General features: G+C 37.1%; 2 protein-coding genes across 2 annotated transcripts in view; both read left to right on the top strand.

The window, feature by feature from the left end:
• LOC116472686 (salivary acidic proline-rich phosphoprotein 1/2) overlaps positions 1–16361 on the top strand; it is a 113297-nt gene that overhangs the window by 48434 nt on the left and 48502 nt on the right. The gene's annotated exons all lie outside the window — the stretch shown is intronic.
• LOC116472685 (taste receptor type 2 member 50) lies at positions 8170–9169 on the top strand. Its single transcript, XM_032159633.2, has one exon. The coding sequence runs from the start codon at positions 8222–8224 to the stop codon at positions 9119–9121; it is 900 nt and encodes a 299-aa protein (XP_032015524.1). The 5' UTR covers positions 8170–8221; the 3' UTR covers positions 9122–9169.

Here is a 16361-nt window from a genome sequence, read left to right as displayed (position 1 = left end):
CCAAGAAGAAGAATTTCTCAGAGCAAAAGTTTGGCTATTCCACAGTTCTAGGGGAAATATCATTATAATATAGCACTGATGCAGCTATATCAGATGTGTGACACAAAGACAAAGTGGAAAATAAAAAGATGGCATTTATTACAATACTTTTTACTAAGCATATAAAAGATATAAAAGATTTTTGTATAAGTGCACATATCTTTTCTATTGCGAACGATATATTTATATTGTGGTATTTCTAGCTGGTTATTACATAAACAAAAATGACATTTCATTTAAAAAAATTTAGTTACCAACTATCATACTAAAATATAATTTTAGATAGTATTTTTAATATCCTTTCTAAATGACCACTTTAATTACCATATTATAAACTGATAGAAAAATGAATGAATAATAATTATAACACTGAATGAATATCTTATCATCAGGGGTCTAGAACTAGAGCAAATGTCTGATATTAAAGTGATAACATTTATTTGGAAGGAGGCCCACTGCAGCAATGCTGGGACATGTGGAAATTGAGTCAAGAGAAGATGTGAAACTATGTGTTGTGATGTGTGATATGACTGTTGACGACCACTTCACAATGAGGTGAGAGAGACAGCATGGTGGTTATCCGATGCGTGCACTTGGCTCCCAAGACTTTTTCAGAAGAGCTGCGAGAGGACAACACAGCCAGCATTAGTCATGGAAGCAACAGAGGAGGGAGAACATATCTGCTCAGCTGTCTTCTGTCTTCTATTTCCCACTGACCAGGGTTTCCCTGAGGCAGAACTACCATCTCTGCTGTTCTGCTTTCCATCATCCAGTCCCTTGGTGGAGGTTATGAAAGTCAGACCTCATGCCCGCAATGTGGTGATCCATTCAAGTCCCAAATGGAAGGGTGATGTGGGTCAGGCAAGGTGCTGACTAGGGGAATAGGAGACAGATAAGTGAATCTGAGGAAGCACATGTTTGTGTCCCATGCAGTCCACTCCTTGTGCCATTCAGATGTGCTCATGCCTTCCAATCATGGCTGACTATGAGCATTTAATTTCCACTGTTGCACAGGGTCTTGTGCTTAGAGATGTGCATGCTTAGAAGGGCTTTATGCTTGGGTTAATTTTCTGCACCTGCTGTTTTGTTTTTGAGACAGAGGGCACTCCTCTGCTGAAGAGGGAATGGTCTTGCACTAATTTGCTAGGGGTTTGCTCTCCCCTCTCCTGTGGGCTTGTAAGAAGCATGCACAGAGTCCTATAATGCCCACTATGCATGCATACCTCTACCGGGTTTGAATTCTGCTGGATTATCTGTCACAATGAGCACAGTAGCTTGGACTGGAGCCTACATTTGCTGGAGCCATTTTTTGTTCTAGTTCCACTTGAGACCAGTAGCCTTTGGAAACTTCATTAGTGAATCAGAGCAGTATCCTCAAATGTGGAATACATTGGCTCCTGAATCCCAGTAGGCCCAACAAATATTGTGTCTCATTTTTAGTGATAGGAAATAGATGTATAGAGAGCAACATGCTGTTTACTTTAAAAGGGCGTTTCAGCATGTGGACTAGGAGCACTGGACTGCTAAAATCATCATCTATGTTATAGGTCACTGAATCTTCTTGTTCATCTTTCTTCTTCTGCTTTTTAGTTCTGTTCAATGTTACGGTATTTTACTATATTTGAGAAACTCACCACTTCCTGCTTATGGGTAACAATTAATGCAATATTATTAATATATTGAGTGAGCATGATGTTTTGCAAAATGCCAATTAAACTGAAAACAGAAGTGACATAGCCCTGACATAAAACGGTGAAGCAGTGCTTTTGTTCTTACCACACCAAAACAAATCATTTTGATTTTCTCTCCCAATGGATGTAGATTAAAAAGCGTTCACCAAATCAAAAGCCTCATAAAAAGAGCCAGAAACCATGTTTTCTCAGTGAAGGTACCACATCCTAGAGAGCATCTGCAAGTGTGATTTAAGTTTATGGTAATGTGCATTCATCTTATAATCCATCTGGCTTTGGCAGAAGCCAGATAGGTTAACTGAATAGGGATCAAAAATGGACAACCACCTCCTGGAACTTTTGAGTTTTTTGTCATGTCGGTGACCAATTCTATTCCTTGGACAATGCAGTTATTATGTTTTACTCATTGTCTTGCCAGAAGAGGAGAATTTCTGAGGACTCTTTTTGGTCCTACTTACAGTAATGTCCCTTAATATACAGGTCTGGAAGCAATGTGAGAGTTCTGCTAGCTGTTGAAACTGTTAATTTCATTTAACATTCTGGAAGAGATAATAAATATAAACTCATTAGATCCACCTTAGGTTGAACATGAGCCAAAACTTTATGCAGCATCTGACTTTCAAAAACTCATACTCCAGGACTGGTGAGGTGGCTCACACCTGTAATCCAAACAATTTGGGAGGCTGAGGTGGGAGGAGCACTTGAGGCCAGGAGTTCCAGATCAGCCTGGGCAAGAGAGCAAGACCCTGTTTGTTAAAGAAAATAAACTGATTGTGGTACTGCGTGCCTGTGGTTCCAACTACCCAGGAAGTTCTGGCAGGGGGATCAGTTTAGCCCAGGAATTTGAGTCTGCAGTAAGCTATGATTGTGCCATTTCACTCCAGCCTGGGCTGCACTCTAGCCTGGGCAACCAAACAAGACTCTGTCTCTAAAAACAAAAAAACAAACAAATGACCAAAAACAAAGCCTCCCACTCTATTCTGTGAAACACAGTGTCTTTTTTAGTATTCAAATATGATTAGTGTTAGTTCAGGCCCCATGTTTAAAATTCTGAGAGTATGGATATATGTCCTTTCCTCTGGGTACTGTTATGGCTACAGGTGAAATGGCTACAGGTGCTTGAGAAAGGGTCAAGTGAATATTTCCTGAATATTTTTGTGGTGAATCTTCAGTGTCGTTTACCGAGGGCATGTAAGCTTTCCTTTAATCATTGAGCTCTGCTTCTCTGAATTGGCTCAGTCCAGAGAACTGGCTAAGGGTTTTTGATTTTCAACGTCAAAGGCTGACCTCAGGAGTCAGCTTTTGCAACTCTTGTCCCCTCTTGGTTTATAATTATTTAGCAAAGTATGAAGCCTCTTCAACTATTGGTCTATCAACCCATTTAAATGAGGCCGTTACTGTCACCACTCCATTAAATCTGACATTTGCAAGATCACTGGTAAGTCTGTGTAGCCAATGGTTAGTTTTCATGTTGCATGCTCTATGAGCAGCATTGAACATAGTTTATTTGCATTTCAGGATGCTGCCCTCTTCTGATTTTATCCTTGTTCACTGGCACAATTTCTCAGTCTCCTTTGCTAGTTCTTCTTGTCTGTAAACTGAAAATATCAGATTGCCCAAGGTCTAAATTCTTCAATCTCTAATCAATTATGTCTGGTTTTTTTTGGTGATCTCATGCAGTCTCCTTACAGATAATGTAGCCACATGGTTCAATAGAGAGGAATAAGGCTGATTATTCATATATGTTATTTATTTATATACATATAGTTACATATATCAAATTACATAACCCTTTTTTTCAAATGTCAAAGTTACATTTAAAAGTAACAATACTAAAAATCTATGGAGAAGGTCAGAGCATCAATAATGTTTTTACTTGAATTTCTGCTAAATCAGAGTGATGGTGACCAGATAGCTAATTAAGTTTTATTTAAGATAGCAATGTAGATATTGACAGATTGATAGGCAGGGGATTATCATTATAGAAAAGAAGATGTAAGTAAGGAAATATACAGATAGAATGATGATTGATTAACCCATTTTGACTTATTGCACTTGGTACAGTTAATGTCTCAGTATCTCAGTAATCTGTTTTTATATTTTTCTCCATGATCAATTAATTATGAGTTAATTTTTGTGTATGCTATGAAATAATGGTCTACACTCATGTTTTTATCATTCTGTTTTTACTCCCACTTCTTAGGTAAGTTCATCTAGTCATAACCTTAGTTACTTTCTGTGTGCTGTTGATGCCAATATTTAATCCTTCAGCTCAGACGTCAACCCTGGTCTCTAGAATCCTTTCTCTAAGAAGTCATTTGACATCTTCATTTGGATGTCTAACAAGACCTTGAACTAACATGTCCAAATCAAAATAGTGATCTTCCCTCTAGCCTCCAGAGTTGTTTCTTCTATAGCCTTTCCCTCTTCTGTTAATGACCACTTCAGTCTGTCAGATGCTTAGACCAAAAACATGGAGCTAACATTTTCTCTCTTTCAGAACTCATCTCTAAGGCATCAGCAAATTTTGTTGGTTCTACCCTCAAAAACATACAGAATCCAATCCCTTGTCATCACTTTTGCCATACTCATCTAAACTGCTGCCATACCTAGCCAAGATAATTGCCATCAACTCCAAATAATTCTCTCTAGTTCTGCACATCGTTTTCTCCTCATGTACTCTCAAGGTAGCAGCCAAAGAGAGCCTGTGAAGATGCAAATTTGATCATGCCATTCTTCAGCTTTAGATTTTTCAGTGGCTTCTCATCTCATTAGAGTAAGGCCAAAATCCTTACAAAGTCCTATAATTATTTGAATGATCCGATTTTGTCTGCCTGTCTGTCCTAAAATGCCTGGCTATCCCTTGCTAGCAACACTGGACTTTGTGAAATTTCTTGAATGTACCAAGAATTGCCTCAGGGACTTCATACTTGTGTCCCTTCTTCTTGGAATGCTCTTTCTCAGAAATCAACACTAAACAGTACCACTCATCAAACATCACTGAATCATTGAGGCCTCCTTGATTTGATTTTTGTATATGGTGATAAATAGGCATCTAGTTTCATTTTTCTGCAAATGGATATCCAGTTTTCCCAGTACCATTTAGTGAAGAGACTGTCCTTTCCCCAGTGTTTGTTCTTGGCACCTTTGTCATGAGTTCTCTATAGGTGTGGATTTGTTTCTGTATTCTCTATTCCATTTCACTGCTCTATGTGTCTGTTTTTATGCCAGTACCATGCTGTTTTGGTTACTATAGCTCTGTAGTATACTTTGAAGTCAGGTAATGTGATTCCTCCAGTTTTGTTCTTTTTTCTCAGGATAACTTTGGCTATTCTGAGACATCCGTATATTTTCAGAAGCCATTAAAACTTAGATGAGATAACTAAAACCAATTAAGAACAAATGCCACAGGATATCAAAGACCAATCAAAAATCTGAAAAGTAGGTAGAGGAAAAAGATTATGTAAAAAGAAACAACTGTCTAAATGACAATCTTATTTTCAACAGACAAAATCGAAGCTAGAATTCAATGGAATCAGGTCTTCAGTGTGTTTCAAAACCACAGTGGACTGTAATAAATAGAAATTCAAAAGAAAATTTTTTAGATAAAAGGAAAATTACTAAAAATATAAAGCTGAACATGCATGAAGGAATAATAAATAATGGAAGTGGTAAATATGTGCATAAGTCTAAAGAAATTTTGACTGTATAAAATGATGGTGTCTTTTTAGGCTAAGTATTTAATTAATAAGATATAGAAATAGCTATATATAGTCTATAAGTAAAGCTATAAAAAAGAAAGGTTAGTTAATTTAAATTTGGAATTTTCTATGTCTGTGAAGATAATTTGAAAGTTGTATTTGATGACCCTGTAATTATCTTTCTATGTATATATCCAAAGGAAATGAATCAAATGATATATGAAAGAATGGTCATACTAGAATTATTCATATCTCTTCAAAAAAGAAAATCCCCAAATATGTATCAACTAAAGATGAATGAATCATTACAACACATTCATACAATGGAATAATATAGAGAAGTGAAAAGAAATGAACCACATAAAGATGCAACTATGCGAGTAAATTTCAGAAACGTAAAGGTGAGTCCAAGAAGCCATGAACAGGAACATACAGGACTACACCTACATATGGTTTAAAGGTTTAAAGTAGGCAAAACCATGTCACAGAGTTTAGGGTTGCCTACCTAGTTGTTAATGTATAAAGAAAATCAAGGCTGGGCGCGGTGGCTCATGCCTGTAATCCCAGCACTTTGGGAGGCTGAGGCAGGTGGCTCACCTGAGGTCAGGAGTTCAAGACCAGCCTGGCCAACATGGCAAAACGCTGTCTCTACTAAAAACACAAAAAGTTAGCTGGATGTGGTGGCATGCACCTGTAGTCCCAGCTACTTGGAAGGCTAAGGGAGGAGAATCGCTTGAACCCCGGAGGTTGCAGTGAGCCAAGATCACGCCACTGCACTCCTGCCTGGGTGACAGAGCGAGACTCTGTCTCAAAAAAAAAAGAAAATCAAGGAAATGATCATCTTAAATTATGGCTATTGCTGTCCTCAGGGTATGTGAAGAAAGGTGTAGGGGCTTGGAGAGTGGCATGGAGGTGGACCTAGGCTATTTGCAATGTGACATGTTTTGCCCTGCATGATGGTTGCATGAGTGTTTGTGGCACATTGCTGTGTTTACCATTTTTGTTTTCACCCATTTCTAAGTGTGCATTATAATTGTATTTAAAAATTATTAACTGGAGAAATGTTCCATAAAGAATATTAATTATTCTGCTCATTATATACCTTGCAAAAAATTCACCATTTATACACATTTTTATACAACTCTTAGAGAGTTGCAGTAGGAACTTTATTTTAGCTGCAACATGTGGAAATTTGAGATGATGCTACCTGCAGCACACAAATCTTTCCAAACATTTTTTATTACCTTTAATTATCTACCTCACATGACAAAACTTTGCCACTCCCCATCTATTTTTCTTTTGGCTCCTGAATTCCTGACAAAACATGGGTGAATATATTTCCCCACACTCTTGGTGTAGCATAGTACCTATACCAGTTAGGTTTTTCTACTAGAGAAATCCCTCCAGAAGAACTACGTTAGATATTTTTATCTCATGTATCTTTGGATTCAGGTTTTGTAAGCTGGGTTTGGTGGATAGCTCTGGTGACTTGAGATGGGCCAAGTTCTGCATCTTGGAGCTAGTTAGACTTTGGCCAATTTAGGATGGATCAGGTGCAGGCAAACTGACTCCATTAGTTTTCATTCTCATTCTGGGAACAGTGTACTAGCCAGGTGATGATCTCATGGTCAATGGAAAAGAGCAAGAAACCCCAGTGTGGAAGCCATCTCAAACCTCAGTGTGAAATCTACCAGTTTTCTGTTCATCAAAGAAAGTTGTGTGAGTGAGCTCCGTGTCCAGGGGACAGATAATCACCCTGCTTATGGTGGGAGGATACTGAAAAATTATGCGTCATAAGGTGTGGTACTCAGGAATATTTACAAAACTGTTGAACATTTTAATTAAATAATAAATAGTTAAACATTAAATAGACTTGAGGGTAAGTTTACCAAATGCTTAAGCATGAAAGATATGTTTGATGTTTGATACTTTTTTTTTGGGGGGGTGGTGTCTGAAAACACTCAGTTTTCACTGGGAAAATAGGACTAATTTCATGTGGATGGCCTCCAGGAAACTTACTTCCCATTTTGGAAAGCATAAAAAAATAATTCCTTCCATCCCTTAGGGGTGTTACAGTCTCTCTCTCTCTCTCTCTCTGTCTCTCTCTCTTTCTGTGTGTGTATCTATTTATGAACATGGTAACAATAAATTCACACAAAAGTATTGGTTAGCAGCAACCAGATTTTAAGGTGTATTGGTCTTCTTATGGTTCCCAAGAAAACCTTGGATGATTTTGATTTAAAAGTTTGGATTCTGTCTGTTTAAATCTAGCATAAATAGTAAATCCGTTATGGTGGTGATCCTAGTTATGACTAAGGTCTTTTAAAGAACTTAGACATTTACTGTATGAACTATGGACTCAGGGGCAAAATTTCCCTATCTAACAGCTGAAGTTGCTGAACACAAATTATGTATCGGTTAAACAAGGAAAACATTGCAAAATATTGAAAGAGAATATGTCTTTATTTGCATGCTGGTAAATGAAAATTTAAGTTTCACTTCAACCTCATTATGAATAATTCAGTCCCATCACAAGAACGGACATTGAATGAATGAGTTAATTTGAGCTGTTTTGAAAATAAGAATGTTTTCCATAAAGATGACATCAAACTCATCCATTAGCATGAGCTGGTACTTTCTTGTTTGACACTGGTCACAGTATTTAAAAGTAAAAAGAATGTTACTGCACATTCAGAAATCAGATGCACATAAAATTTAAGGTCAGAGTATTAAAGAAATCACAACCAGTGATATTAGGTTTGCATTTTTTTCTTTTTTTTCTGCTCAGATATGATGACTTTTCTACACATTTTTTTTTCAATTCTAATATTGGCTTTATTTGTTCTTGGAAATTTTGCCAATGGCTTCATAGCACTGGTAAATTTCATTGACTGGGTGAAGAGAAAAAAGATCTCCTCAGCTGACCAAATTCTCACTGCTCTGGCAGTCTCCAGAATTGGTTTGCTCTGGGCATTATTATTAAATTGGTATTTAACTGTGTTGAATCCAGCTTTTTATAGTGTAGAATTAAGAATTACTTCTTATAATGCCTGGGTTGTAACCAACCATTTCAGCATGTGGCTTGCTGCTAGCCTCAGCATATTTTATTTGCTCAAGATTGCCAGTTTCTCCAACCTTATTTTTCTTCATTTAAAGAGGAGAGTTAGGAGTGTCATTCTGGTGATACTGTTGGGGACTTTGATATTTTTGGTTTGTCATCTTCTTGTGACAAACGTGGATGAGAATATATGGGCAGAAGAATATGAAGGAAACATGACTGAGAAGATGAAATTGAGGAATACAGTACACCTTTCATATATGACTGTAACTACCCTATGGAGCTTCATACCCTTTACTCTGTCCCTGATATCTTTTCTGATGCTAATCTGTTCTTTGTGTAAACATCTCAAGAAGATGCAGCTCCATGGAGAAGGATCTCAAGATCTCAGCACCAAGGTCCACATAAAAGCTTTGCAAACTCTGATCTCCTTCCTCTTGTTATGTGCCATTTTCTTTCTATTCCTAATCATTTCGGTTTGGAGTCCTAGGAGGCTGCAGAATGACCCAGTTGTCATGGTTAGCAAGGCTGTTGGAAACATATATCTTGCATTTGACTCATTCATCCTAATTTGGAGAACCAAGAAGCTAAAACACACCTTTCTTTTGATTTTGTGTCAGATTAGGTGCTGAGTAAAAGACCTGAAACTCTCAACTCTCTAGATTCACAAGTGGGACATTGTGTGTGTATTCTAGGAGAAAACAAACTGATAGTGTCTAGAACATTTTATACTTTTTACTGTTTTTTTCTGTAGTGTATGTTTTTGAGTAATTTCTGAAAGCATACCTAGAAAAGTCTTTTGCCTAAAGTTAGTCTAAAAATGTATCTATGTGTGTGTATGTGTATATGAAAGACTTAAAAGACATTGACAATAACATAATGTTAATCATATTTTCACAAGATGCCAAATTATAGAAAATATGGTAAGAGGTTTTTCAGAATCATGAACCCATGTATATTTCACATATACATTTCATGTTATCATGTTTCACTTGAAAAATGTATGATCTTTACTTATAATTGTTAAGAACTGACACATTATCTCAAAATCTTTGCTCTTTTCCACTGATTTTTACCACACATATGTACCACAGTGTGCTTAAACATCTAAATTTTTTGATAGTAAGCACACTCAAATCTAAATCAATAATGAGGTTTCGTCTTTGGGGTAGTTTTTATTTCATCATGAATTCTAATTTTATGTTTAGTTTATAGCCAACATAATTATTGTCAGAAAAAGATGCACAGAATAATATTCAAGGATGATAAATATATTTAGAACACATTTTGTATATGTCTACCATAAACAGTACTGAGAAATAATAGATTTAATACAAATATGTGAATAGTTGAGAAAAAAGTCATTTCTATAATAAGGATGAAGAAAGAAACATCATGATGACTTATGTTGTCATAAGTCTCAACATGCAGTTAGAAAAGTCATTTCTTCCAGCTTTTGAGTTAAAGAAAACCTTTTTTGGAGTTGAGATCTGATGTCAAGTATTTCAGGTTTTTTTTTCTAAACCACCTCAGAGTCCCTGAATTGCCAATTATCTCCTCCATCTTCCATACTTTTTATTAAATTCTTTTTAAACTTCACATAAAAGAATTTGAGTCTTCCCTACCTTAGAAAAATACTCTATGTAAAAATAGTATAGAAATTATAAAAATCATTTGAATTAAACTTTTTGCAAATGTTAAAATGGCATCTATGAAATCTATGTATTAATGATAGAAAACATCTTAAATATATGTTGTATTATAATCTAGTTGCAAATAATACATTGAGACAGTGTATTGATATATTCAGTAATAGCAAGTTCTATTATAGGAAGAAAATGTATAACATCATTAAACAAGTCAATTCTATAAACTGTATTAATTCTTGGAGTTATGAAATTTTAACAATGTTATCTAAACCTTGGGATAAATCATCTCTACATCTGATTTAGTTATTTGTTGTTGGTTTATCATATATCTTTCCTGGTACAATGTAAGCACCATAAAAGCAGAGATCACATAGATCTTGCTTACTGTTGACTCCCAGGGCCTAAAAGACAACACATAGAATAGGTATTTAAGAATATTTTGATGAACAAGTAAATCGGTGAATAAAGGAGTAAACTAACTATATGGGAGTGGCAAACCAATGAAAATGAAACTTCATCACAAAATCCAAAGTTGCATAAATTTTTCTTGTCTGGTTTCAACTTGAGGTTACAGAATTATCTAAGAAGAAGTGTTTCTCAGAGCAAAAGTATGGCCATTATACAATTGTAGGGAAAATACCACTATAAGATAGCCCTGATGAAGCCATATTCGATGTGTGATGGGAAGATAACATGGAACATCAAAATCAGATTGTACCTATTGTGATACATTTTAAAAAGCACATAAATATAAAAGATTTTGGTATCTTTGCATAAAATTTTTCAGTTGTGAATGATATATTTGTATTGTGATATTTTTGTATTGTGATATAGCTGGTTAGTATATAAACAAAAATGGCATTTCATTAAAAAAAAAACTGAGTTACCAACTACCTTACTAAAATGTTACTTTTATAGAATATTTTAAAACCCTTTCTAAATGAACATTTAAATTGCCATATTACAAACCCACAGAAAAATACATAAATAGCAATTATAACACTAAACGAGTATCTTAGCCTTGGGTGTCTAGAACTAGAGCCAATGTCTGATGTTAAAGTGATAATATGTATTTGGAGGGTGAGTTCAGGGCAGCAATGGCCGGGACATGTGGAAATTTAGGCAAGAGCAGATGTGAAACCATGTGTTGTGATGTATGACATGACTCTGCTGATGACCACTTCACAATGAGGTGAGAGAGACAGCATGGTGGTCATCAGATGCATGCACTTGACTCCCAGTACTTTTCCAGAAGGGCTGCAAGGGGAAACCACAGCCGGCATTTGTCCACAGAAGAGAAAGAGAAGGGAAAATGTATCTGCTCAGCTGTCTTCTGTCTTCTATTTCCCATTGGCCAGGGTTTCCCTGAGGCAGAACTACCATCTCTGCTGTTCTGCTTTCCATCATCCAGTCCCTTGGTGGTAGTTATGAAAGTTAAACCTCATGCTCACAGTGTGGTGTTCCATTCAAGTCCCAAGTGGAAGGATGATCTGGATCAAGCAAGGTGCTGACCAAGAGAAGAGAAGACAGTCAAGATAATCTGAGGAAGGATATGTTTGTGGGCAATACCGTCCACCCCTTGTGCAACTCAGATTGGCTCATGCCCTCCAGTCATGGCTGGCTTTATAGGCATATGACTTCACAGTTGCACAGGGTCTTGTGCTTAGAAGCGCTTATGCTTAGAGGGGCTTTATGCTTGGATTAATCTCCTGCACTTGCTGTTTTGTTTTTCAGACAGAATGTACTCCTGTGCTGGAGAAGGAATAGTCTTCCACTAATTCACTAGGAGTTTGCTCTCCCCTCTCCTATGGGCTTGTGAGAGGCATGCACAGAGCCCTATAATGCCCACTATGCATGCCTGTAGCAACTTTGAATTCTGTACATCATCTGGCACAATGGCCAAGCAACTTGGGCCAGACTCTGTGTCTGCTATAGAGCCCATTTTTGTTTCGGGTTTGACTTGAGACAAGTAGCCTTTGCAAACTCCTTTAGTGAGTCAGAGAAATATCCTTAAATGTGGTATATGTTGAATTCAAAATCCCAGTAGGCCCCCATAAAACTGTATTTCCCTTTTAGTGATAGGAAATATATATATAGGGCAACATGCCATTTACTTTAAAAAGGATGTTTCGACAAAAGGACAAGAAGCATTGGACCCCTATGAGCTTCATCTATGTTATAGGTCTTTGAATCTGCTGAAGTTTATGTCTCTTCTTCCAGTATTTTACTTCTGTTCAATGTTATAGTATTTTACTATACTTAAGGAACTTGCCAGTTCCTGCTTATGGGTACCAATTTATGTAATATTATTAATATATTGAATTAACATGACGTTTTGCAAAATGTCAATTAAACTGAAAGCAGAAGTGACATAGCCCTGACATAAAACAGTGAAGCAGTGTTCTTGTTTTTACCACACCAAAGCAAATTGTTGTGATTTTCCTCCACAATGTGTGTAGATTAAAAAGCATTAGCTAAATCAAAAGCCACATACAAAGTGCTGGAAACCACATTCTGCTCAGTGAAGATACCACATCCTAGAGCGAATGTGCAAGTGTGACTTAAGTTTATGCTAATGTGCATTCATCTTATAATCCATCTGGTTTTGACAGAGGCCAGTTAGGTTAACTGAATAAAGATATAAAATGGACAACCACCCTCTGAACTTTTGAGTTTTTTGCTGTGGCAGTGACCAATTCTGTTTCCTGGAGAATGCAGTTATTATGTTTTATTCATTTTTATTGCCAGGAAAGTAGAGTTTCAGAATCCTTCCCTTGGTCCTGCTTACAATAATGTCCCTTGGTATACAGGTCAGGAAGCAATGTAAGGGTCCTGACAGCTGTTGAACCTGTCAATTTCAGTTACACTTTCAGGAAGGGGTAACTACGATAAACTCATTAGATCCCCTTTGGGTTGGACATGGGCCAAAGCTCTATGTATAATCTGATCTTCAAAAACTCATACTCCAGTCCTATTGAGGCAGCTCATACCTGTAATCCTAATAATTTAGGAGGCCGAAGTGGGACGATCACTTTAGGCCGAGAATTTCAGATCAGCTTTGGCAACATAGTAATAATATGTCTGTAAAAAGAAAAGAAAATTAGTTGTTGGTGGTAGTGTGTGCCTGTAGTTACAGCTACCCAGAGGACTGCTTTAGCCCAAGAATTGCTTTAGCCCAGGAATTCGAGTTTGCAGTGAGCTATGATCGTGTCATTGCACTCTAGCCTGGGCAATCAAGCAAGATCTTGTCTCTAAAAAGAAACAAACAAAAGCAACAAACAAAAGCCCAAAAAGGGCCTGGCGCGGTGGCTCACGCCTGTAATCCCAGCACTTTAGGTGGCTGAGTGGTTGGATCACTTGAGGTCAGGAGTTCGAGATCACCCTGGCCAACATGGTGAAACCCCACCTCTACTAAAAATACAAAAATTAGCCAGGTGTGGTGGTGTTGCACCTGTAATCCAAGCCACTTGGGAGGCTGAGGCATGAGAATCACTTGAACCCGGGAGGCAGAGGTTGCAGTGAGCTGAGATCACACCACTGAACTCCAGCCTGGGTGACAGAGCGAGACTCCACCTCAAAAAAAAAAAATCCAGAAGTAAAAATTTTCCACTGTATCCCATGGACCACTGTGTCTTTTGGGGTACCCAGATATTAGTGTTAGTCCAGGCTCCAAACTTAAAAGTCTCAGATAATATTAACATGTGTTCTTTTCTCTGAGGACTGTTTTCTGGGGAATAGCTACAGGTCTTTGAGAAAGCAACGTATGATACATCCTGAGTGTTCTTGCAGTGAATTTTCAATGTCCATCATCAAGAGGACTTAAGATCCCCTTCAATCATTGAATTCTGCTTCTCTGAATTGGCTCAGTCCTGAGAACTGGCTGAGGGTTTTTCAATGTTAAAGGCTGACCTCAGGAATCAGCTTTTTCAACTCTTTCCCCCTCTTGGTTTATAATTATTTAGCAAAGTATGAAGCCTCTTCAACTATTGGCCTATCAACCCATTTCAATAAAGCTGTTGTCACCACTTCATTGAATCTGACATCTGCAAGATCACCAGTGAGTCTGTGTTGCCAGTGGTCAGTCTTTGTGTTGCCAGTGGTCAGTCTTCGTGTTCCATGCTCTGTGAGCAGTACTGAACATAGTTTATTTGCATTTCAGGATGCTGCCCTCTCCTGATTTTATCCTTATTCACTGGGCACCACTTCTCAGCCTCCTTAGCTAGTTCTTTCTCTTGTCTCTAAATTGAAAATATCACACTGCCCAAGGTCTCAGTTCTTCAACCTTTAATCAATCGGGCTTGTTTTGTTGGTGATCTCATGGAGTCTCCTTACTGATAATGTAGACAAATGGTTCAATAGAGAGGAATAAGGCTAATTATTCATATATATTATTTATTTATGTACATCTGTTTACATATATCTAATTATATAAAGCTTTTTTCTTCAAATGTCAGGTACATTTAAACGTAACATGACAAAAATCTAGGGAGAAGGTGGGAGGATCAATAATGTTTTCACTTGAGTTTCTGCTAAATCAGAGTGATAGTGACTCAGTATCTAATTTAGTTTTATTTAAATTAGCAATGTAAATATTGATAGATTGATAGGCAGGGGATAATCATTATGGACATAATGATCTAAGTAAAGAAATGTATAGATAGAATTATGATTGATTAACCCATTTTTGATTTCTTGCATTTGGTACAGTTAGTGTCTCGGTATCTCAGTAATCATAGTTCTTAAGTTTTTCCTCCATGATCAATTATGAGTTAATTTTTGTGTGTGGTATAAAATAAGGGTCTAAATTTATGTTTTTTCTTTCTCTTTTGGCTCTTACTTTTTAGGTAAGTTCATCTGGTCATGGCCTTACTTTCTGTGTGCTGATGATGTCAACATTTAATCCTTCAGCTCAGAACCCAACCCTGGTCTCCAGAATCCTTTCTCTAATAGCATACTTGACATCTTCATTTGGATGTCTGACAAGAACTTAGAACTAAGTTGTCTAAACCAAATTACTCATCTTTCCTTCCATCCCCAAATTTGTTTCTCCTACAGTCTTTCCTTTTGTTAATGAACACTTCAGACTTTCAGATACTTAGACAAAAAACATAGAGTCAACGTTTTCTCTCCTTCACATCTCATCTCAGCAAATTTTATAGATTCTGTCTTTAAAAACATACAGAATCCAATCCCTTGTCATCACTTCTGCCATACTCATCTAAATTTCTGCATTTCTTGCCAAGATAATTGCCATCAACTCCTAATAATTTTTTCTAGTTCTGCACATTCCCCTGATGTATTCTCAAGGTAGCAGCCAGAGAGAGCCTGCAAAAGTGCAAATTTGATCATGCTGTTCTTCTGCTCCAGATTTTTCAGTGGCTTCTCAACTCATTCAGAGTAAGGCCAAAATCCTTACGAAGTCCTATAATCATTTGAATGATCTTATTTTGTCTGCCTGTCTGTCCTAAAACACCTGGCTCATCCCATGCTAGCAACATTGGCCTTTGTGTCACTTCTCGAATATGCCAAGCATTGCCTTAGGGACTTCATACTTGTGTCCTTTCTTCTTGGAATGCTCTTTCTCAGATATCAACACTAAACACCAGCACTCCTCAAATATCACTAAATCACTAAATCAATCCTGCCTTATTTAAAGAAGAAACTCACTTCTCTCTGCAGTTTTTTAATTTTTTTTAGATTTTATTTTAGGTTCAGAGGTATATGTGCAGGTTTGTTATATAAGTAAATCGCATGACATGGGAACTTGATGTATAGATTATTTCATCACTCGGGTGATAAGCAGAGTACCTGATAGGTAACTTTTTGATCCTCACTCCCCTCCTGCCCTCCATCTTCATGTGGGCTCTGGTGTCTGTAGTTCCCTTCTTTGTGTCCATATGTATTTAATGTTTAGCTCCCACTTGTAAGTGAGAACATGTGGTACTTGCTTTGCTGTTTCTGTTTTACATTCCCACCAGCAGTATAAAAGCATTCCCTTTCATCACAACCTTAAAAGAATCTGTTTTTTGTTTGTTTGTTTGTAATAGGCATTCTGAGGGGTGTGAGAGGTTATCTCATTGTGGTTTTGAATGCATTTCTTTAATGATTTGTTCATATTGAGCATTTTTTCATATGCTTGTTGGCTGTGTGTATGTCTTCACTTGAAAATTGCCTATGCTTTTTATTCATTTTTAAACAGGGGTGTTTGTTTTTTGCTCACAAA

This window comes from Hylobates moloch, unplaced genomic scaffold (genome assembly GCF_009828535.3).
Source record: "Hylobates moloch isolate HMO894 unplaced genomic scaffold, HMol_V3 SCAFFOLD_8, whole genome shotgun sequence".
Classification (NCBI taxonomy): Eukaryota; Metazoa; Chordata; class Mammalia; order Primates; family Hylobatidae; genus Hylobates; species Hylobates moloch.
This window is presented reverse-complemented; position numbering and strand designations above follow the sequence as displayed.